At 39.0% G+C, this 24092-nt stretch overlaps 1 protein-coding gene across 13 annotated transcripts in view; it reads right to left on the bottom strand.

Moving 5' to 3' along the window:
• Positions 1–1367: 1367 nt before the first annotated feature.
• IRAK4 (interleukin 1 receptor associated kinase 4) overlaps positions 1368–24092 on the bottom strand; it is a 37308-nt gene continuing 14583 nt past the window's right edge. For 6 of the 13 annotated variants that reach the window (XM_009180553.3, XM_009180552.3, XM_017945812.3 and 3 more), the window contains 7 exons: positions 23217–23281; positions 15072–15186; positions 14538–14647; positions 10025–10208; positions 8780–8842; positions 5948–6106; positions 5661–5824 (listed from right to left, as the gene is read on the bottom strand). In XM_009180553.3, the coding sequence (XP_009178817.1) occupies positions 5789–5824; positions 5948–6106; positions 8780–8842; positions 10025–10208; positions 14538–14647; positions 15072–15186; positions 23217–23281 (732 nt within the window). In that variant the 3' untranslated portion in view covers positions 5661–5788. Of the gene's footprint in view, positions 1649–5658; positions 5825–5947; positions 6107–8779; positions 8843–10024; positions 10209–14537; positions 14648–15071; positions 15187–23216; positions 23282–24092 lie in introns of those variants that run through there. The other 7 variants (XM_003906229.5, XM_009180549.4, XM_009180550.4 and 4 more) reach the window with 4 other exon arrangements.

Raw genomic sequence — 24092 nt, 5'->3', positions numbered from 1 at the left:
AAACCCTGTCTCTACTAAAAATACAAAAAAATTAGCCGGGCGTGGTGGTGGGCGCCTGTAGTCCCAGCTACAGACTGGGCAGGAGAGTGGTGTGAACCTGGGAGGTGGAGCTTGCAGTGAGCGGAGATCACACCACTGTACTCCAGCCTGGGTGACAGAGAGAGACTGTCTCAAAAAACAAAACAAAAAGGCTCATTGTTAAAACTTAAACACTGAAGCTAAGGCATTTCTACTCAGAACTAAAATAATATGCCTGAGGTTCGTACTGTAAATAGTTTGGTGTATATCCTTTCACATTTTCTTTGCAAATACAGTCATACATTTAAGGATGGAATTTTTGTTGTTTAGATGGAGTCTTGCTCTGTCACCAGGCTGGAGTGTAGTGGCGTGATCTTGGCTCACTGCAACCTCCCCCTCCCAGGTTCAAGTGATTCTCCTGCCTCAGCCTCCCGAATAGCTGGGACTACAGGTGTATACCACCACGCCCAGCTAATTTTTGTATTTTTAGTAGAGATGGGGTTTCCCTGTGTTGGCCAGGATGGTCTTGATCTCTTGACCTCGTGATCCACCCACCTCGGCCTCCCAAAGTGTGGGGATTACAGGCGTGAGCCACCGCACCCAGCCTGGAATGTTCTTTTTTAAATAAAATACTAATTCTGGGTTTCATGCTAGATTTTGACCCAGTAGGTGGGTCCAGGAATCAAATAGTTCTACAAATGATTCATGGCTAGCCATGACTGGGAACAGTTTACCTTAAATCATATAAATTGTAGCTCTCCCCCACCCCAATTCAGCCAACAAACTGAAGTTTTACACTGTACTAGTTATGATAGTGGCACTATCTCATAGAAGAAAGTTTAGGTCTTACTGTTGCCCAGTAGCTTCTACATGACTTGCCCGTGACTCTCTACCTTCCTTGATCAGTCTGCTTCAGTTCATAGACAGCTCTCTGTTCCTCTAGTAGACCAAGCACAGCCTCAAGAGCACTGAATGTGTTCCCCACACTGGATCACTCTAACCCGGTGTCTACATGCCTTCCTCACTTACAGGTCTCTGCTCAAGGGTCAGTGTCATCTCCTTAGAGAGGTCTCCCCTAATTTCCCAATCTGATTGTACTCCTTGTTCCTCTCACCTTAATCCTGCTTTAATCCTCATGGCACTTAGGTATTCTATATCTGTGCATATGTTGTCTCTTCCACTAAAAGTTTCAAGTTCAATGGGGCAAGAAGTTTAGTTTCATTCATTGCTACATCCTTAGCACCTAGAAGTTTCTATGACATAGTGGGCATTTTTAAATTTGTTGAATGAATAAATGAATTTACCTTTCCTTGAAGAACAGCTGTGAAAGGAGCACATGCCAGCAGTGGTAGGTCACCAGAGGATCTAGCCTCCATCATTTTATTTCTGGCCACAGCAAGACTCACTAGCACTGGCAAAATCTGTTGCCCTGTGAAAGCCATGGGTTCCACCACACAAAATGCCGGTACTGACCCATTCCTGAGCATCAAGTGCCTTCCAGTAGGGATCTTCATTCAGCTGATTCTGTGCTCCGAAAAGACTGAGACCAGCCTCTATTCCACTGTCAGTGCTGCTCCACTACTACCCTCATTTGCTAGGATTCAGTCAGGCTGTAGTTTCTTAGTGAACTCTGGATGGTTAATGGGAAAGAGGCAAGCCATGAATGGGGGTTAGATTGTATTTCTTAGTTTTGTAATTATCAAGCTGTATTTATAATAAGACAAGCTGGGCCATATCCTTGTGTGTGTGTGTGTTTCTGACTGCCACTTACTGGCTACATGACTAAACATGATTTAGTAATACTAATGCATAACGAACTGTGATTTTCAATGTGATTTTCATGGTAGCTTATACCTGTAATCTCACACTTTGGGAAGCTAAGGCAGGAGAACTGCTTGAATCCAGGAGTTCAAGACCAGCCTCAGCAACATAGTGAGATCCTGTCTCTATAAAAAATTAAAAACAAAAATTAGCTGGACATGGTGGCATGCACCTGTACTCCAAGCTACTCAAGGGGCTGAGGCAGGAGGATCACTTGAGCCTGGGAGGTCAAGGCGGCAGTAAGCCATGATCAGACAGCTATACTCCAGCATGAGTGACCAAGTGAGACTGTACCAAAAAAAAAAAAAAAAAAAAAAAAATAGCAGTTTAAAACAACAGCTATCCTTCCTCACAAATCTACAGTTGGCTGACCTCTCATGTCTCATGTATGTTTGTGATCAGCTGGCAGGCGGGCTGATTAAGTATGACCTCATCTGAGATGCGTTGTCTCTGTTTTGCATGGTCTGTCATTGGCAACTTGTTACCCTTGGCTTGTTCTCATGTCAGTGGCAGGGTTCCAAATGAGAGAAGTAGTGCATTAGGGCTTTTGAGGCCTGGGCTTGGAACTGACCATCACTTTTTCTGTAAGCAAGTTACAAGGGCCAGCCCAGATTTAATGGTTGAGGAAATAGACTTTACTTCTTGATGGGAAAAATTACAAAGCCATATTGCAAAAGGCATCAAATATACAGATGAGTGGAGAACTGCAGTTTAATACAATGAACAAGGGAAAGAAGTTATTTAATCTTTGGGGGGGGGTCTCAAAATTTCCTCAAGAAGTAAAAGAATAGAATCTACACTGTAGATTTATCAAATCAGATCATGCTTCTAAAACTCTTAGCACAATGTTTGGCACAATAGCTTTCAACACATGACAGAGAAAATGATTATGATTAATATGATGCACAGACATAGTGTTAGTGGTAAAGATTGCAAACTGATGCCAGATGCTAATTTCTGCCATGCAACTTATTAGCTACATAATCTTGGGTAATTTCCTCATCTGTAAAATGTGAATATTATTACCAAATTCATAGGATTGTTATAAGGATTAAATAAAGCACTTCAAACAGTACTCATAAGTGTTTAATAAAAACAATATATAACTTAAAAATTACAAATTTATATATTGTTAGCCTGTTTTGCATCACTATAAAGGAGTACCTGAGGCTGGGTAATTTATAAAGAAAAAAGGTTTTTTTTGTTTATGGTTCTGCAGGCTTTACTAGCATGGCACCAATATTTGCCTGGCTTCTGATGAAGGCCCCAGGAAGGTTACAATCACAATGGAAAGCAAAGGGGGAGCAGACTCTTTTAAGCCACTAGGTCTTGCACGAACTGAGTGAGAACTCACTCATCACCAGTGGCTCTAAGCCATTCATGAGGGATCCGCCCCCATGACCCAAACATTTCCCATCAGGCCCCACCTCCAACACTGGGGATTACATTTAAACATGAGATTTGAAGGAGACAAACACCCAAACAATGTCATTCTACCCCCAGTCCCCCAAAACTCATGTCTTTCTCACATTGCAAAATATAATCATCCCTTCCCAATAGTCCCTCAAAGTCTTAATTCATTCTAGCATCACTCAAAAGTCCAAAGTCTCATTTGAGACTTAAGGTAAACTCCTTCCACCTATGAGCCTGTGAAATAAAATATAAGTTATTTACTTCCAAGATACAGTTGGCGGTACAGGCACTGAGTAAAACATTCTTGTCCCAAAACGGAGAAATTGGCTAAAGAAAGGGGCAACAGGCTCGAGGCAAGTCTGAAACCCAGCGGGGAAGACATTAAACTTTAAAGCCCCAACATATTCCTTGATTCCATGTCCTGCATCCTGGCACACTGGTGCAAGGGGTGGGCCCTCAAGGCCTTGGGCAGCTCCACTCCTGTGGCTTTGCAGGGTACGCGGCTTCCCTCATAGTTGAAGTTGAGTGTCTGTGGCTTTTCCAAGCTCAGAGTGCAAGCTGCTGGCGGCTCTACCATTCTCAAGTCTGGAGGGTGGCAGCACCTTTCCCATAGCTCTACTAGGCAGTGCCCTGCTGGGGCCTTGTGTTGGGGCTCCAACCCCACATTTCAGTATGTAGACTATAAGCCCCCCACTGTACATGCTCTGTTTTATTCCCACATACCCCTCAAATGTGGGCAGAACCTGTAAATATCATGGGAAATCATCATGGGAAAAACATCATGGGAGAGTATCTGTATTTGTTTTCTATTACTGCATAATAGATTACCACAAACTTAAAGGCTTAATGTGATCCATTAATTAATTAATTTATTTATTTATGAATGACAGACTCTTGCTCTGTCACCCAGGCTGGAGTGCAGTGGGCACAATCTCAGCTCACTGCAACCTCCGCCTCCCCAGTTCCAGCAATTCTCCTGCCTCAGCCTCCCAAGTAGCTGGGACTACAGGCGTTCACCACCACGTTCAGCTAATTTTTGTATTTTCAGTAGAGACAGGGTTTCACCATGTTGGCCAAAATGGTCTTGAACTCTTGACCTCAGGAGATATGCCCACCTCAGCCTCCCAAAGTGCTGGGATTTACAGGTATGAGCCACCACAACTGGCCAATGTGACCCATTATCTCACAGTTCTATATATTAGAAGTCCGGCACAGCACAGACAGGTTCTCATACTGAGGATCACGCAAAGCTGAAATCTAGGTGTCAGCTAGGTTGTGGTATCATCTGAAGCTTGGAGTACTCTTCTTAGCTCACTCAGATTGTTGGTGGAATTCAATTCCTTGTGGTTGCAACTGAGGTTCCAATTTTTTTCCTGCTTGCCCACAACTGGAAGGTACGTCTCATCTTCTAGAGGCCACCTTTAGGTTTTAGCCAATGTGGCCCTCTCACAACATGGTACATACTTCTTCAAGGCTTACAAGGAGAATCCTTCTTGCAAGGGTTCACCTGATTAGGTCAGGCCCTTTCAACAGTCTCCGAGTGAGTTGTTTAGGAACCTTAGCTGCATCTGCAAAATTCTTTCAACTTTGTCATGTAACATAATCTAATAATGGACATATCATTATGGCAGCATCATCAAGGGATATTTTATTTGTGGTTAAATGATTGCTGTGAACACAATCTATAAATATATGACTAATAGGATTTTGTAACTGGCTCTATAAACTTTAAATTTTGTATTATTTTTATAATTCACAAAGTGCTTGTATATATTCTGCATCATTTGATTTTCATGATTACCTGTCAGAGAAGCACAGCAGATATTAGCCCAATGTTATTAGTGGCTCACAGCAGCTAAGTGTATGTCCAAAGCTTTACAGCAAATTAGTAGTGGAGTCAGTTGGGCTTCAGATCAGAGTGTTTCCACCCTATATACAGCCCAGGCTCTTTTTGCTAACTCTGTAATTTTCAAACTGTGTTTGATGCTTGGAGATATCTCAGGGATTACTGTAAGAACTGGGTGTGATACTAATGGGTAGGGCTAAGTGTTGATATGGTGGCTCTATTTTTATATGTTGGAAGTTCAACCCATGCTTTAATAACCACTGCCCTGCAACAGCCTGCGCCTTGCTAAAGGTAAAGAAGAATATTTGGGAAAAAAATTAGTTAAAAAAATGGTTGAGGCCAGGCGTGGTGGCTCACGCCTGTAATCCCAGCACTTTGGGAGGCCGAGGCGGGGGGATCATGAGGTCAGGAGATCGAGACCATCCTGGCTAACACAGTGAAACCCCGTCTCTACTAAAAAAAAAAAAAAAAAAATAGCCGGGCGTGGTGGTGGATGCCTGTAGTTCCAGCTACTTGGAAGGCTGAGGCAGGAGAATGGCGTGAACCCGGGAGGTGGAGCTTGCAGTGAGTCGAGATCATGCCACTGCACTCCAGCCTGGGCAACAGAGCGAGATTCCATCTCAAATTAAAAAAAAAAAAAAATGGTTGAGATAGGTGTATATAAAAAGTCAAGAGTCTATTCCAATAGTTTTAAGAATCTGTCATCTCTTGCAGCAGCTGTTGAACCTTATAAAAAGACATAGAAAAAAAACAAAAGAACCACATTATACACTTGCTTTAAAATATACACTCTGGAAAATATGATGAACCCCACCCCTTTCTTTTTAAATAAATATACAAAATTCATACCTTCTTAATGTCTGGTCTCTTATTTTTCTTTTCATGCAGACATTGACTAGCAACAGAGTACATAGCTTCAACTGAAGTGGAATCAGCATCATTCATCTTTTTATCAATATAATCTTCAATCGTCTTTTCTTCATCTTCAATTTCTTCTTTAATATCTAGCTTTAAAATGAGTGTTAAAACTTTAAGAGCTTCAAATCAAAGTGAAGGAAATTAGAATGTATATTTTAATTATTTAAATTAATCTACTTTGTAATAACATGTACTCTCATTTTACTATCTTATCTTAAAACCCTATTAAGAATTCAAGACCCAGCCTAGGCAACATGGTGAAACCCTGTTTCTACTAAAAATACAAAAAATTAGCCAGGCATGGTGGTGTGCACCTGTAATCTTAGCTACTCGGGAGGCTGACACAGGGGAATCGTCTGAACCCAGGAGGCAGAGATTGCAGTGAGCCGAAATTGCGCCACTGCACTACTCCAGCCTGGGTGACAGAGCGAGACTCTGTCTCCAAAAACAAAACAAAACAAACAAACAAAAAAAACAAGACATACAGGACAAATTCTATGTAAATAAGTACATCCATCCACCACAAAATGACATTTTGGTCAACTGGTCAATGACAGACCACATATAGATGGTGGTCCCATAAGATTATAATACCATATTTTTACTGTACCTCTTTTATGTTTACATACATAAATACTTACCATTGTGTTACAATTGCTTACAGTATCCAGGACAGTATTATGCTGTACAGCATACGTTTGTAGCCTAGGAGCAATACCATACAGCCCAGGTGTGTAGTAGGTCACATCATCTAGGTTTGTGTAAGTACACTCTATGAGGTTCACACAATGAAACTGCCTAACAACGCATTTCTCGGAACATATTCCTGTCATTTGGCAACACATGACTGGGGGTGTGTGTGTGTGTGTGTGTGTGTGTATAATATAAATGTATATTTATTTATACCTTCTAGATACTTCCACCCATCTGCCTTCCAATTTTTATATTTATGTTATGAGCTAATTGCTTGTATGTTTCCATTAGCAGCATTTACTAGGTGTGCAGCACAGCGTGGTCTGCTTCTTGATGTGCTTCTAATAGCGCAACTCCAACTTCTGGACCCTGACTCCTCCTCCCTGTACCCAATAAACTTCTCTATGGGTACTAAGATTGTTGAATCAAAGAGAAAAAGGGAGGGGAAAAATGGGGAGCAGGCCATGATAAAAAAAAAAAAGAATTAACAGGGAGAGAAGTGTAGGAATAAGAGAGTAAGTTGGGTGAATCATGGTCTCCCAAAACATGTCTATGCCATAATTTCTGGAATCTGTAAATGTCCTCTTATTAGGAAAAGAAGGGCCTTTTTAGATGTAATTAAGTATCCTGAGATGAGAATATTCCAGATTATGGATAATCCTGGAGGTAAGCCCCACATCCAACGAGCAAGGCAAGATTCTCTCTGGAGCCTCCAGAGAGAGCATAGTCTTGCCAATACCTTGATTTCAGACTCTGGCCTCCAGAACTACGAGCAAATAAATTTCTGTTGCTTTAAGTCACACAGTTTTTGGTACATTTTAACAACAGTCCTAGGAAACTAATACAGATGAAAAAAACTATTCATGAGAGGTAAACTCTTCAAAAACACTTTCAAAAGATAAATTCTGAAAATGTTTGGCAATGGCAGAATCTAGTAACATAAGGGTTCTTCAAAGGATCATTTTTTTTTTAACTGTGCTTGTACAAAAATCTTATTACTTTAGAGTCACATCACAGTCAAACCTTAAGAATGGGTGAAAGAGTGTAATTCTCCAAAGATTTATGATTTTCACTATTATATGATGAAATGCAAAACTTGTGACTGAGATAGAGCTTATGTTTTTCTGCATTTCATCCTTACTCAAGCCAAAGTTTTGAGGCTTTTATATATTTTGAAAGAAAAAGCCTTAGGCAAAATGATGGAAAACTTAGGTAAAGTATATGCTGCATGCAAGTTAGTGAATCAATCTGGGTTCAATCTTGAGCCCTCCATACCCACAGAGGAGGTCATAGGAACTCCCACTTGAAGGCAGTTGGTCAGAAGTTCTGGAGGCCTAAACTTGCGACTGGTGTCTGGTGGGATCGCAGTCTCGGGGACTGAGCCCTTAACCTGTGGGATCTGATTCTGATGCTATCTCTAGGAACATAGTGTCAGAATTAAATTGGAGGAGATCCAGCTGACTTTCGCTGCAAAGTAGACTGCCTGCTTGTTGGTGGAGGGAAATCCTCCCCACTCACATTTGGTCACAGAAATCTTCTGTGTTGATTGTTGCTGTGGTATGAGAGCAAAGGAAATACATGATTTGAGTTTTTCCTAACAATAGCAAATTTGGTATGTTTTTTATTGTAACTTTGTAAATAAAATACCCCATGATAGAAATAAGTAGAGAACTTTTACTAGCAATTTTATTCTGAGAGAAATTTGAATGGAAGCCATTTTTTTCCTTTCTGAAAATGTTGAAAACACTGTTATTAAGAGTAGCCACCCTGAAAGTAACAAAATAAACATAAGCTAAAGAGGACCTCAGAAATCATTTAGTTCTATTTTCATGTTACCCACAAAGAAATCAGAACAAAGAATACGTAAGTGACTTTTCTAGGCTTCACAAATACTTCATGGGAGAGCTGAGAATGAAAAGTATTTAATGCTTTTTCCATATGCTATTGTGTAATAGCCAATGGAAAGACTGCCAACAGAAAATGTTATTTCTAGATGTCAAATTTATCCATATAAATTTAGACTACAAAAGCAGAGAAAAAAGGATTGAGGAAAACGAATATTTCAATTACCAATAACTGAGGTTCACGGTGTTCATCCACGGCTGGAAGTCCAGTTATTATTTCTAGTAAAACCTATTAAGACAAAAAAATTTCATTAATATAATACACAAGACAGGCTGGGCATGGTGGCTAACACCTGTAATCCCAGCACTCTGGGAGACAGATGTGGGAGGATAACTTGAGCCCAGGACTTCAAGACCAGCCTGGGCAACAGGGAGACCCTGTCTCTACAAAAAATTTTAAAAAACATTGGCCGGGTGTGGTAGCACATATCTGTAGTCCCAGCTACTTGGGAGGCTGAAGTGAGAGGATCACTAGAGCCTAGGAGGTTGAGGCTGCAGTGAGCCGTAATTCCACCACTGCACTCAGCCTGGGTGACCAAGTGAGGCCTTGTCTCTAAAATATACATATATTATACATGATACTAATAAATTATATATATAATACTCAAGACAAAAATAAATATAAACTAGAAGGAATATGAATCTTGGTTACAAAATTTGATTAATCATTCTATACAAGGCTATGTCTTTTAGATATTAAAGTAGAAAGAACACGAGCTTTGGGCATTTCTCGCCATCCCTCCTTCAGGGATATCTCGGACCCCATCATGACCATAAGCAGCTCTTTTCTATTGGCAATTCTACTAAGGAGTCAGCCCCACTCAACGTATGTTCTGGGAACTCCCAATCCTTTTCCTGCCTCTTAGGGATTCTTCACAAGAATAATTTTCTCTGGCTCTTAGGAGAATATTATTTTCTAAACATTAGGCATATTCTACAGTCCTATGCCTTGTTTTCACAGTGCTATGAAGTTAAATTTCCATATATGGAACACATATGAAAAAACAAATTGAAGAAAAAGCCCTTGGCTTCTCCAACCACCCACACCTATCTCTTACTCTATCTTAAAATTTATTGGGAATAGACAGGTAGATTAGTAAATGTCGAAAAATGTGAGACTAAAGTATATACTGTATGACACGATTCATTTAATGCATTGGGTGTCATGCTAATTCATAAACACAGATGGCAAGAAAATCATTTCTTGTAGTCATTTCAAAAATCAATTCAAAAGTTTTACACATTGGAAGAAGTTTTTACAAACTTTCTGGTATAAGTAGAGGTTAATGTGAAAAACTTGTGTTGTTACCTAAGAGAGCTAAACAAGATGGGTGTATTAAATAATATTCTACTTCATTTCCACAATTATAGCAGAATGACTATTTTTACTAATTATGTATATGGAACTTACCACACCAAAGCTGTAAATGTCAGATTTGGGTGTTATTTCTCCTCGCAAAGCTTCAGGTGCCATATAAGCTGTTGTTCCCACAATTCTGCTAGTCATGACTGTCTGGGCAAACTTCTCAGAAGCCCGTGCAAGGCCAAAGTCAGATATTTTAGCAGTAAAAGCTTCATCTAGTAAGATATTTGCACTGAAAAAAATGTAAAGTTTGAAGAAAAAAAATGTTTTCCCCACCCCAAAAAAGTCAAACAGTTCCTTAGCTAAATGTATGTATGCATGTATATATGTATATGCATACATGTCTATGTACATACATATTTACAGAGTATAACATTTTATAGTATGCATCATAAAAGCCTAAAATTTCTATTAATAAACCTAGAACTCAGATTATAGCTAAAGAGAAGCAACTGTCCTCTTTTTTTATGTTTCTTGAGGAAAAAATTTAGGAGAATAAAAATGAAATAAAACTGTCTACATTAGTAAGAGATATTTTCATTATTCCACAAATAATTTATTATAGGGTAAATTACTACAAAGTCTTCCAAGGCACCTTTAATAATTCCTTTCCTTGCAGTGAGCAGAGATCCGGCCACTGCACTCCAGCCTGGGTGACAGAGCGAGACTCCGTCTCAAAAAAAAAAAAAAAAAAAAAAAAAAAAAAAAAAAAATTCCTTTCTTAATATGTATCAATTCATTTAAAAACAAATTTCCAACCAAAGTATCTCAATTATGCATTTCTTTATTCTTTTGTTCTGTACTATCTGGCTTTTGAAGAGAAAAAAATATGGCCAAAATATCTCAATTAATTCATTATATGCTTTCATACTTTCATTCAACACAATCTTATTGAGAACTCCCTATGTCGTATAGTATTTAAGCTCACTGCTGGGCATGGGGGAGTCTTAAAATCTTGTCTGTGACAAAGGCATAAATAATTTTTTAAAACAATGGTAATATTAGGTACAAAATGCTGAGAGAACAACCATGTGCCTGGAAAAAGCAGGAAAAATTTCAAACAGAGGGTGACAAGTGTGCTTAGTATCGAAGGATTATTAGAAGTTGATAGTTACATGAGGGAAAGAAAGGCACTCCAGGCAAATGGAGTAACAGCTACAGAGTGACGAAAATATGATATGGTGTACATGGTCAACTTCAAGGAATAAGTGTCCTAGAAACATGGAGATTATTTGAATTTTATCCTGTGAGCAACAGGCTACCAGCTAAAGTTTTCACAGTAGGAAACTGATGTTATTAGACTTAACTTTTAGGACCATGACCTGGTAGCACTGTAGTGAATAGATGAGGACTGATAGGCTGGATTTAGGTTGACTACAAAGGTTTGTAACAAAGCAAATGAGAGATAATGAGGGTCTAAATGGTCATAACATGGGATAAATGGAAAGTGAAAATTTTGAGGCTCACTCAACAGAATTTTGTAATTAGCATGATACAGAGAATGAGAACGTCTTCAGCTTGAGAGAGAGAATGAATAGTGACTTCACTGGATCAGAAAGGAAATGTGGAAAGACTTTAGGTTGGAGAGACCTGATGAGTTTGATTTCTCACGTGCTGACTTAAAGGTTACTGTGGGATACCCAGATGCAGTGTTTTTGGTACGGGGATACTAAAAATCCAGGACTGGAAGCTTATAATACAGATTCGAAAAACACTCACATATAAGTAGCAGTTAAAATCAACATAATATCACTCAGCAAAAACACACGGAGAGAAGCCGGGAGGGTGGCTCACGCCTGTAATTCCAGCACTTTGGGAGGCCAAGGTGGGCAGATCACCTGAGGTCAGGAGTTCGAGACCAACCTGATCAACATGGAGAAATCCCATCTCTACTAAAAATACAAAATTAGCAGAGCGTGGTGGTGCATGCCTGTAATCCAAGCTATTCAGGAGGCTGAGGCTCGAGAATCTCTTGAACCCAGGAGGCGAAGGCTGCAGTGAGCCAAGATTGCGCCACTGCACTCCAGCCTGGGTAACAAGAGTGAAACTCCGTCTCAAAAAAAAAAAAAAAAAAGAACATATAGGGAGAAAAGAGACAATGATAAGAACATGGGAAAGTACCAACAATACATGAAGGATAGGAGATGGTGTTTCTTTTCTCATCTAGGGTCAGTTCCTCTGCTCGAGCTGCTTACATTCTCAGGAACCCTACTGAACACATAATCCCATTTCTCTCTTCCACGGTATCCTCTCCCTCTTAATCTGGATCCTTCCTATAGGCAGACAAGCACAGTTTAGTCTCTGCTCTCTTAAAAAAAAAAAAAATGTTTCCTGAATGACATATCTATTTCTAGCTGTCCCCTTAGTAACATGTCTTAAAAGACTTGTCTGTACTCCTATCTCAGTTCTCTAGCTCTCACTCTCTCAACTACAATGTGATTTCTAAACCAATTACTACATGGAAATGGGTTTCCATAAAGTCACCAAAGACAATGATGATGCTAATCCAATGATTAAAGCACTTGACTCTTTTTGACTACTCCCTCTTGGGAAACACTTTCTTTCCTCATTTTCAGGGACTCCACACTCTGCAGGTTTTCACCTTACCTTTCTCTGTATGTGTACTTCCTGAGATTCCTTTTTGTGATCATCCCTTCTATTTGGCCATTAAGTCTTGGGGTTCCTCAAGACTTAATCTTGTGACCTTTTCTTTTTTTTTTTTTTTTTTTTTTGAGACGGAGTCTCGCTCTGTAGCCCAGGCTGGAGTGCAGTGGCCGGATCTCAGCTCACTGCAAGCTCCGCCTCCCGGGTTTACTCCATTCTCCTGCCTCAGCCTCCCGAGTAGCTGGGACTACGCCCGCCACCTCGCCTGGCTAGTTTTTTATGTATTTTTAGTAGAGACGGGGTTTCACCGTGTTCGCCAGGATGGTCTCGATCTCCTGACCTTTTCTTAATCTACATCTCCCCTCAAGTGAATACAGTCACTTCAATTATCACCTGTATGCAAGTAATACACACATTTATATCTTCAGCTCAGACCATCAGCTCCAAATCTGTATATCACACTAACATCTCTACTTCTATACTATATCTTAAAAGAACCTCAATGACAACACGTACAAAGGAGAATTCACATTTTCTAACCATCTCTCTAACCCCAACCTAACCAGGTCTTTTTTTGGTCCTTTCTATATAAGTGAATCATGCCATAATCATTCCAGAATACAAGTCTGGATGCCATTATTCCGGGAGTCATTCATGATACTTCCCTCTTCCTGAACCCCTGCATAGCCAAGGTATCAACAAGCTTTGCCATTTTAATCTTTCTAATCTGCTCACCTCTCTTCATATGAACTGCCACCTATGATAGCCTACTAACTGTTTCTTCTTATAAACTGTTCTCTACATTAGAGTCAAAATCATCTTTGCAAAACTTAAAGATGATGCCACATTCCTACTTAAAAATTTCAATGGCATCTCATTACACTTGAGATAAAACTAAAAGCCTTACCTTGGCCCATTACGTCCTATAGGACTTAGCTTCCTACACTTCTCTGTAGTTTTATCTTCAATCCACCACCCCATAACTTTCTGCATCTCAGTCATACTGCATTTATTCATTGTTTTTTTTCAGACAGAGTCTTGCTTTATTACCCAGGTTGGAGAGCAGTGGCATGATCATAGCTCACTTCAGCCTTGAACTCCTGGGCTCAAGCATCCTCCCTCCTCAGCCACCCCAGCATCTGGAAGTGTAGGCATGCATTACCAGGTTTGACTAATTTTTTTGTAAAGATGAGGTCTTGCTATGTTGTCCAGGGAATGTAATCAGGTCTGCAACTCCTGGCCTCAAATGATCCTACTGTCTTGGCTCCCAAAGCATATTTCATTTCTTGTAACTCATCATGCTCCCATATTTTCTCTCACCACTGGTCTTACAAATGCAGTTCCTTCTGCCTAGAATGTTCTTTTCCCCATCATCTATTCTACAGTTACCCTCAAATTGTGCCTACTTATTTCCTGCCCATTCTTTGAATCTCTGCTTAAATATCACTTTCTTGGAAAATGTTCTTTATATTAATCCTATATACTATACTATATTATATATAATATATATGTGTGTACTGTTATTTTGTGATTTGATTGATGTTGAGCTCTATATATTAATATGTTACTTATAGTAGGTAAATATTTAACTAGATAAATAAACAAGAAAGAAAGAGAACTGAAAAGTACTCATGAAGGATGAAGGTGATTCAGAAAAGAATGGTGATCCATAAACTAAGAAAACAACTAATTTCCATAAGGCAAAAGGGTCAAGAAGAACAGAATAAACTACTATTAAAACAAATAAAAAAGGTCAAGTAGGATGAGTACTGAAAGTAGGTCACTGGGCTTGGAATAAAGGAGATTACAGATGTCCTTATTGAGAAGAGCTTTCATGGAGTGATGGGAAAAAGTCCAGGTGCTCTAGGTTAAGACATGCATGTGAATAGTGAATAGAGTAACAGCAAACTATTCTTTAAAGACAGCTTTCCAAAAGCTTTTAAACAGTAGCATTTACCTTTTAATATCTCTATGAATATGATGATTTTCATGTAGAAAATTGATGCCATTAGCTGCACCCTGAGCAATCTTGCATCTCATGTGCCAAGAAAGTGGTGGAGTACCATCCTTGTAAAGAAATAAACCAAATTAAAAACTAGAAAGAATAATAAAAAATCTACAGAGACTATATAACACAGAGTATTTTTCTAGGCAACAACTGAAGATGATGCTATATCACTAATAATTTAGGACTACATTTTTAAGTTATTAAAAATAATCTCCAATTAAGCTCAAATGGGTGATTACATTTCTTATTTGAAGATAAAAATATATAAAAGCATCTTCCTAGTATAGTCTTGACTGAATTTTATATTTAGGATTACCACCTAATAAAATGGCAACCCAGTTGCTGACATATCAACTGTATAATTTTCATAGAGCAGGAAAAATATGAAAGCGAATTTGGTTTAAATAATCCAGTAACAAAATGAGTATTAATACTCCAGCATATAAACAAAAAGCCAAACAATCTGATGAACAAATAGCTTACCAAGCAAGAGAGTCTGTCTAGTAATGAACCATTAGGCATGTAAACATATACTAAGCAGAGGTCATCTCCATCACTTGAGAAACCAAGTAGTTCTACTAAGTTTTCATGTTGACACCTGTGACAAACAATTTTTCATGCAAAATTATTATAATATATACTTATATAGTCAGTTGTAGGTTGGAAGTTATTCAAAGTTTTAATAGAAAAAAAGAGAAAAAAATAGTATGTTATATATAATTTCTAACATTATGTTTATGTTTATATATGTTTATTGTAACTATTTATAATTTTCTGCAAATAGTTCTCTTTTCAGCCAATATTAATCAACATTAGAAGTAAAATCTGGGTCCCGGAGCAGGATGGCCAAATTGGAACAGCTCCAGTCTCCAGCTCCCAGCATGGGTGACACAGAAGACGGGTGATTTCTGCATTTTCAACTGAGGTATTGGGTTCATCTCCCTGGGGAGTGCCAGACAATAGGTGCTGGTCAGCTGGTGCAGCCTGACCAGCCACAGCTGAAGCAGGGCGAGGCATCGCCTCACCTGGGAAGCGCAAGGGGGAAGGGAATCCCTTTTCCTAGGCAGGGGAACTGAGACACACAACACTTGGAAAATCGGGTAACTCTCACCCTAATACTGTGCTTTACCAAGGGTCTTAGCAAATGGCACACTAGGAGATTATATCCCACACCTGGCCAGGAGGGTCCCACACCCACAGAGCCTCCCTCATTGCTAGCACAGCAGTCTGAGATCTAATTGCAGAGGTTGGGGGAGAGGCGCCCACCATTGCTGAGGCTTAGGTAGGTAAACAAAGCCGCTGGGAAGCTCGAACTGGGTGGAACCCACAGCAGCTCAAGGAGGCCTGCCCGTCTCTGTAGACTCCACCTCTGGGGACAGCGCACAGCTAAACAAAAAGTAGCAGAAAGCTCTGCAGATGCAAATGACCCTGTCTGACAGCTTTGAAGAGAGCAGTGGATCTCCCAACACGGAGGTTGAGATCTGAGAATGGACAGACTGCCTGCTCAAGTGGGTCCCTGACCTCTGAGTAGCCTAACTGGGAGACATCCCCCACTAGGTGCAGACCGACACCCCACACCTCACACGGTGGGGTACACCCCTGAGACGAAGCTTCCAGAGCAAGAATCAGACAGGATCACTCGCTATTCAGCAATATTCTATCTTCTGCAGCCCCGCTGCTGATACCCAGGCAAACACGGTCTGGAGTGGACCTCAAGCAATTTCCAACAGACCTACAGCTGAAAGTCCTGACTATTAGAAGGAAAACTAACAAACAGAAAGGACACTCATGCCAAAACCCCACCAGTACGTCATCATCATCAAAGACCAAAGGCAGATAAAACCACAAAGATGGGGAAAAAGCAGGGCAGAAAAGCTGGAAATTCAAAAAATCAGAGCGCATCTCCCCCTCCAAAGGAACGCAGCTCATCGCCAACAATGGATCAAAGCTGGATGGAGAATGACTTTGACGAGTTGAGAGAAGGTTTCAGTCCATCAAACTTCTCAGAGCTAAAGGAGGAATTATGTACTCAGCGCAAAGAAACTAAAAATATTGAAAAAAGAATGGAAGAATTGATAACTAGAATAATCAATGCAGAGAAGGCCATAAACGAACTGACAGAGATAAAAACCATGACATGAGAAATACATGACAAATGCACAAGCTTCAGTAACCGACTCGATCAACTGGAAGAAAGAGTATCAGCGATTGAAGATCAAATGAATGAAACGAAGCAAGAAGAGAAGTCTAAAGAAAAAAGAGGAAAAAGAAATGAACAAAGCCTTCAAGAAGTATGGGAGTATGTGAAAAGATCAAATTTACATCTGATTCGGGTGCCTGAAAGTGAGGGGGAAAATGGAACCAAGTTGGAAAACACTCTGCAGGATATCATCCAGGAGAACTTCCCCAACCTAGTAAGGCAGGCCAACATTCAAATTCAGGAAATATAGAGAATGCCACAAAGATACTCCTCGAGAAGAGCAACTCCAAGACACATAATTGTCAGATTCACCAAAGTTGAAATGAAGGAAAAAATGTTAAGGGCAGCCAGAGAGAAAGGTCGGGTTACACACAAAGGGAAGCCCATCAGACTAACAGCAGATCTCTCGGCAGAAACTCTCCAAGCCAGAAGAGAGTGGGGGCCAATATTCAACATTCTTAAAGAAAAGAATTTTAAACCCAGAATTTCATATCCAGCCAAACTAAGTTTCATAAGTGAAGGAGAAATAAAATCCTTTACAGACAAGCAAATACTTAGAGATTTTGTCACCACCAGGCCTGCCCTACAACAGACCCTGAAGGAAGCACTAAACATGGAAAGGAACAACCGGTACCAGCCATTGCAAAAACATGCCAAAATGTAAAGACCATTGATGCTAGGAAGAAACTGCATCAACTAACGAGCAAATTAATCAGCTAATATCACAATGACAGGATCAAGTTCACACATAACAATATTAACCTTAAATGTAAATGGACTAAATCGTCCAATTAAAAGACACAGACTGACAAATTGGATAAAGAGTCCAGACTGCTGTATTCGGGAGACCCATCTCACATGCAGAGACACACATAGGCTCAAAATAAAGGGATGGAGGACGATCTACCAAGCAAATGGAGAACAAACAAACAAACAAAAAAAACAGGGGTTGCAATCCTAGTCTCTGATAAAACAGACTTTAAACCATCAAAGATCAAAAGAGACAAAGAAGGCCATTACATAATGGTAAAGGGATCAATTCAACAGGAAGAGCTAACTATCCTAAATATATATGCACCCAATACAGGAGCACCCGGATTCATAAAGCAAGTCCTTAGAGACTTACAAAGAGACTTAGACTCCCATACAATAATAATGGGAGACTTCAGCACCCCACTGTCAACATTACACAGATCAACGAGACAGAAGGTTAACAAGGATATCCAGGAATTGAACTCAACTCTGCCCCAAGCAGACCTAATAGACATCTACAGAACTCTCCACCCCAAGTCAACAGAATATACATTCTTCTCAGCACATTGTACTTATTCCAAAATTGACCACATAATTGGAAGTAAAGCACTCCTCAGCAAATGTACAAGAACAGAAATTATAACAAACTGTCTCTCAGACCACAGTGTAATCAAACTACAACTCAGGACTAAGAAACTCAATCAAAACCGCTCAACTACATGGAAACTGAACAACCTGCTCCTGAATGACTACTGGGTACACAACGAAATGAAGGCAGAAATAAAGATGTTCTTTGAAACCAATGAGAACAAAGATACAACATACCAGAATCCCTGGGACACATTTAAAGCAGTGTGGAGAGGGAAATTTATAGCACTAAATGCCCACAAGAGAAAGCTGGAAAGATCTAAAATAGACACCCTAACATCACAATTAAAAGAACTAGAGAAGCAAGAGCAAACACATTCAAAAGCTAGCAGAAGGCAAGAAATAACTAAGATCAGAGCAGAACTGAAGGAGATAGAGACACAAAAAACCCTCCAAAAAATCAATGAATCCAGGAGTTGGTTTTTTGAAAAGATGAACAAAATTGACAGACCGCTAGCAAGACTAATAAAGAACGGAAGAGAGAAGAATCAAATAGACGCAATAAAAAATGATAAAGGGGATATCCCCACCAACCCCACAGAAATACAAACTACCATCAGAGAATACTATAAACACCTTTATGCCAATAAACTAGAAAATCTAGAAGAAATGGACACAGGAAGGGGAACATCACACACCGGGGCCTATTATGGGGAGTGGGGAGGGATGGCATTGGGAGTCATAACTGATGTAAATGATGAGTTGATGGGTGCTGACGAGTTGATGGGTACAGCACACCAACATGGCACAAGTATACATATGTAACAAACCTGCACATGTACCCTAGAACTTAAAGTATAAAAAAAAAAAAAAAAAGTAACATATCACTGCCTTCACTTAAATTCTAAATAGATCTAGTATGGTATTTATGCCTGTAATAATTTATGCGTTAAATGTTTAACCCAACTTGATAGGCTAAAATGAAGAACTACTTAATAATTCTCTAAAGGTTAATAAAAGTAAAGACAACATGAACAAAAAAAAAAAAAAGAAGTAAAATCTATTTTCTTTTCTTTTTTTTTTTTGAGACAGGGTCTAACTCTGTTGCCCAGGCTGCAGTGCAGTGGTACAATCATAGCTTACTGTGGCCTCGACCATCTGGACTCAAGTAATCCTTCTGCCTCATCCTCCCAAGTAGCTTGGACTACTGGTACATACCACACTCAGGTACTTTTTAAATTTTTTTGTAGAGATGAAGTCTCACTGTGTGTTTCCCAGGCTGGTCTCAAACCGCTGGCCTCAAGCGATCCTACCACCTTGGCCTCCCAAAGTATTGGGATTACAGGCATGAGCCACTACACCTGGCCAAACCTTTCTATTTTACAGTAAAAGCTAAATAATTCAGATTATTGGAACTTGTGATAAGTTTGGTTAAGGACTAGGCTGATGTTCAATTTCTTTAGCCCAATATTCAATGATGGCACAAATAAGATTTCAGGAAGTCCATTGTATTTTTATGCTAATACTGTCAAGAATTTTCTAACAAACTCAAAGCACTGATTTACAGACATGATCTTGAATCACATCTAATTTACATGTTTTTGATCTTTAATAACACTGGATTATTTATAACCTAATTTGAGTGTCTTTATATACTTGAGAATAATAAAACTAAAGAGACCTACGATATAATAAAGTGGCAGGCATCTGTGGTAAGATGAAAGAACACAGGGCTCAGAGTTATACATCCTAAATTTAAAGTCTAGCTCTGCCCCCTCCTGGATAGGTGACCTATGGCAAGTTAACAGCCTTACTGAGCCTCAGCTCCTTTATCAGCTAAATGCAGAAAATAGTACCTATTATGTAATACAGATGCTGAGACAATTAAATGAGAAAATGTAAACATGACAGCCTAGAAACGTATCTGGCACAAGATAAGTGTTTTATTTATTTAAGTGCTTATTCATTTTGTTCATTCAAAACTATCCACAATTCTAGCAGTTCATTATATCAAATACGACTTCTTCTATTCTCATAAATATTTTAAGAAGCGCAAATTAAAGCAATAAGTGTTCCATTTTCCATCAAATTGGCATATTTTAAACATGAGTAATTAACATTTGCTGAGTTTATACTATATACGAGGCATTGTGGCAAGTGATTTACCTGCTTTATTTAATCCTCACAATAACTTAAGTACTATTATCCTGTTTTATAGATGAGAAAATTAACGAATAGAAAGTTAAGAAACTTGGCCAAGATCATTCTGCTAGTAAGGTCCAGAGATTGGCACTTACTAAATAATAGTAATAATAAACTGGGCGTGGTGGCTCACGCCTGTAATCCCAGCACTTTGGGAGGCCGAAGTAGGTGGATCACAAGGTCAGGAGATCAACACCATCCTGGCTAACATGGTGAAACGCCGTCTCTACTAAAAATACAAAACGAAATTAGCCGGGTGTGGTGGCGAGTGCCTGTAGTCCCAGCTACTCAGGAGGCTGAGGCAGGAGAATGGTGTGAACCCGGGAGAGCGAGCTTGCAGTGAGCCGAGATTGTGCCACTGCATTCCAGCCTGGGCGACAGAGCGAGACTCCATCTCAAAAAAAAAAAAAAAAAAAAAAGGAATGATATTAAATGAAGATAAGGAACCAGTAAAGTTTGAAATTGTAATGCATTGCTGGTAGTAATATAAATTTATTTATTTATTTATTTATTTTGAGACGGAGTCTCGCTTTGTCGCCCAGGCTGGAGTGCAGTGGCATGAGCCGGCTCACTGCAACCTCCGCTTCCCAGGTTCACGCCATTCTCCTGCCTCAGCCTCCCGAATACCTGGGACTACAGGCGCCCGCCACCTCCCCTGGCTAGTTTTTTGTATTTTTAGTAGAGACGGGGTTTCACCGTGTTAGCCAGGATGGTCTCCATCTGGTGACCTTGTGATCCGCCCGCCTCGACCTCCCAAAGTGCTGGGATTACAGGCGTGAGCCACCACGCCCAGCGCTGGTAGTAATATAAATTACTGAAACCTATCTCAAAAGCCATTTGAATGTTTGAATGTGTATTTAGAAAGTCTTTAAAAAGTTCATGCATTCCGACCCAGTAATTCTTTTTCTAGGACTTTACCCTAGATGATAAAGTAAGTATAACTGCATTTAAAGATTTATGTGCAAAGAACTTTAAAGAAGCTTTATTTTTAATACTGAAAATTAGAAACAAACATAGCTATGGTTAAATAAAATATGATTCTCACATATTCTAGAATGTTGTACAATAATTTAAAATGTTTTCAAATTATTTTTAATGACATGGGAAAATGCTACACACACATCATGAAGCAAGTATATAAAAATATTAGCAGTGGTTATCTCTGAGTGATGTATTTGAGAGATGGTTTGTATTATTATTATTAAGTTCCGGGACACATGTACAGAATGTGCAGGTTTGTTACATATGTAAACATGTGCCACGGTGGTTTGCTGCACCTATCAACCCATCACCTAGGTATTAAGCCCTGCATGCATATGGTTTTGTATATTTTAAAAATATTTTCCTGTATTTTCCAGATTATCTACTGTGAACAAGTTACTTTTAGAACTGCAGAGTAGGGGTAGAAGTGGAGAAAACAAATCCTAAAAACAAAAAGTTTGATTTTTTTTCAGTGTGTATCATTTTTACCATGCATAAGTCAATTCTAGTCTATTCTTCTTACTTGAGGTTAAGTAACTATGATTGGTGATTTACAGCAGTGGGTTTAATGTATAATTTGGTAAATCCCATTAGGATTCAGATCAAAAGTTCAGGCTCTGCAATCAAACAGATCTGGATTTCAATCCCATCTCTAACACTTACTGGCTACGTGATCTTGGACAAGCTATTTAATGTTTCTAAATTTCAGTTAACAAACAAAATGGGCAGTTGTAACAGTTGTAAAGGTTAGATAGACAATGCACATAAGGTACATAGCACAATGTCTGGAATGTTGTACACACTCAAATATCAACCACTATTAATTACTATAATAATTAGAATACATTTCCTCTGTTGTCCCTCCTACTTTTCCTGATGATGTCCAACAATTTTCCAGCACACAGGGTCAATGCTGAGAAGGCAGATAACATGACTCTAGTTGCTTTATAGGTGCTACTTTATATATAAAGTATATATATATCTTCAGATATATATATATGTGGATACTATGTGGAGCAGGGCTTCTCAACTTTAGTTTGTGAATCTCCCAAAATTGTATGTATGATTGTGTGTATATGTACATAACTACATTTTTCTAGGGGTAGGGTCCATAGCATTCAACATATTTTTAAATGTTAAGAACTACTATGTAGAATGATGTTTATTTAAAGTATATCTGCCTTCAGATAACAGCACATAGAGTAAATGCTTATCTTTGCAGATAACATGACTCTAGTTGCTGTATAGATGCTACTTTATATATTCTGTAGATAGGTTTTTAAAGTATCTCTACAATTGATCTCTCATGAATTCTGGAAGTAGAAAACATGATAATGAAGGACATGATAGTAAAATTCCACGTAACCTTGTTGTGACTTAAAATAATGACTGCGGTCAAGCGCAGTGGCTCCTGCCTGTAATCCCAGCACTTGGGGAGGCTGAGGCAGGCAGATCATGAGGTCAGGAGATCAAGACCATCCTGGCTAACACGGTGAAACCCCACCTCTACTAAAAATACAAGAAAAATTAGCCAGGCATGATGGCACACACCTGTAGTCCCAGCTACTCGGGAGGCTGAGGCAGGAGAATCGCTTGAACCTGGGAAGCAGAGGTTGCAGTGAGCCGAGATGGTGCCACTGCACTCCAGCTTGGGTGACACAGTGAGACTCCATCTCAAAATAAATAAATAAATAAAAATGACTGCTATTTAATCTCCAGGCATATGAGTATATGTAATCATAGAATTATGGAGCCAAAAGTACTTTCAATTTCTCTAAACACTTAATTTTAATTTCATATATGTGCAAACATCACTAGTTCATGGCATACTCTAGAGTGAACCAGGTTCCTTACTCCTTGTCTTTTTCCTTTCCACTACACCGCACTGCCAAATTAAGACTTACTTTGCCATTACTTTTATTTCTTGATCAAACTGCTGTTTCAGTTCTTCAGTAGTAATATCAACCATCTGAAAAAATAAAATATACAATGTAATACTACACAATTCTAAGGTTCCTAATGCTCAGAGGGATCAAGAGATCAGCTGGCTCATCTCCCTTTCTTTAAAACAATAAGGTATTATTCTCCCAATTCTACAGAACAACTGAGATCTAGAAATACTAGCAATTTGCTCAAGGTCCATGGCTGGTTAGTGGAATGAAAAATATATATAAATTTCACTGAGTTGTGGAAACAAAATGAAATAGCATGAAATTTCACTACACAAAAAATTTGAAAAAATATTCTAGGAAACAGAAAACATACATAATTTTAGTGCAAAATGGAAAACAAAACCTACAAAAGCCCTGCAATGTATATGACAAAGAGTGACTATCTTTATCACATACATATGCATTCTATTGATATTTTTAGGCTTTAACAAAAGGTTTAGAATATAACTAGTCAATAAGTAAAAGGTGAACACTCCAGTAGAAATGGCAACAAAGGACACGGATAAAAAAAATTTTAATGTTTTTTCTTAATGTATACTTCATAAACTTTATTTTTAAATGGGAAAAGTAATGCAAACATGGTTTTTTTTTTTTTAAATAGTTTTCCTGGTATCTTACCATTTTAATCTTGATTACACATGAGGCACTATGTGGAGCAGGGCTTCTCAACTTTAGTTTGTGAATCTTCCAAAATTGTATGTATGATTGTGTGTATATGTACATAACTACATTTTTCTAGGGGTAGGGTCCATAGCATTCAACATATTTTTAAATGTTAAGAACTACTATGTAGAATGATGTTTATTTAAAGAAAATACATACTGAAAT

This window comes from Papio anubis, chromosome 9 (genome assembly GCF_008728515.1).
Source record: "Papio anubis isolate 15944 chromosome 9, Panubis1.0, whole genome shotgun sequence".
Lineage (NCBI taxonomy): Eukaryota > Metazoa > Chordata > Mammalia > Primates > Cercopithecidae > Papio > Papio anubis.
This window is presented reverse-complemented; position numbering and strand designations above follow the sequence as displayed.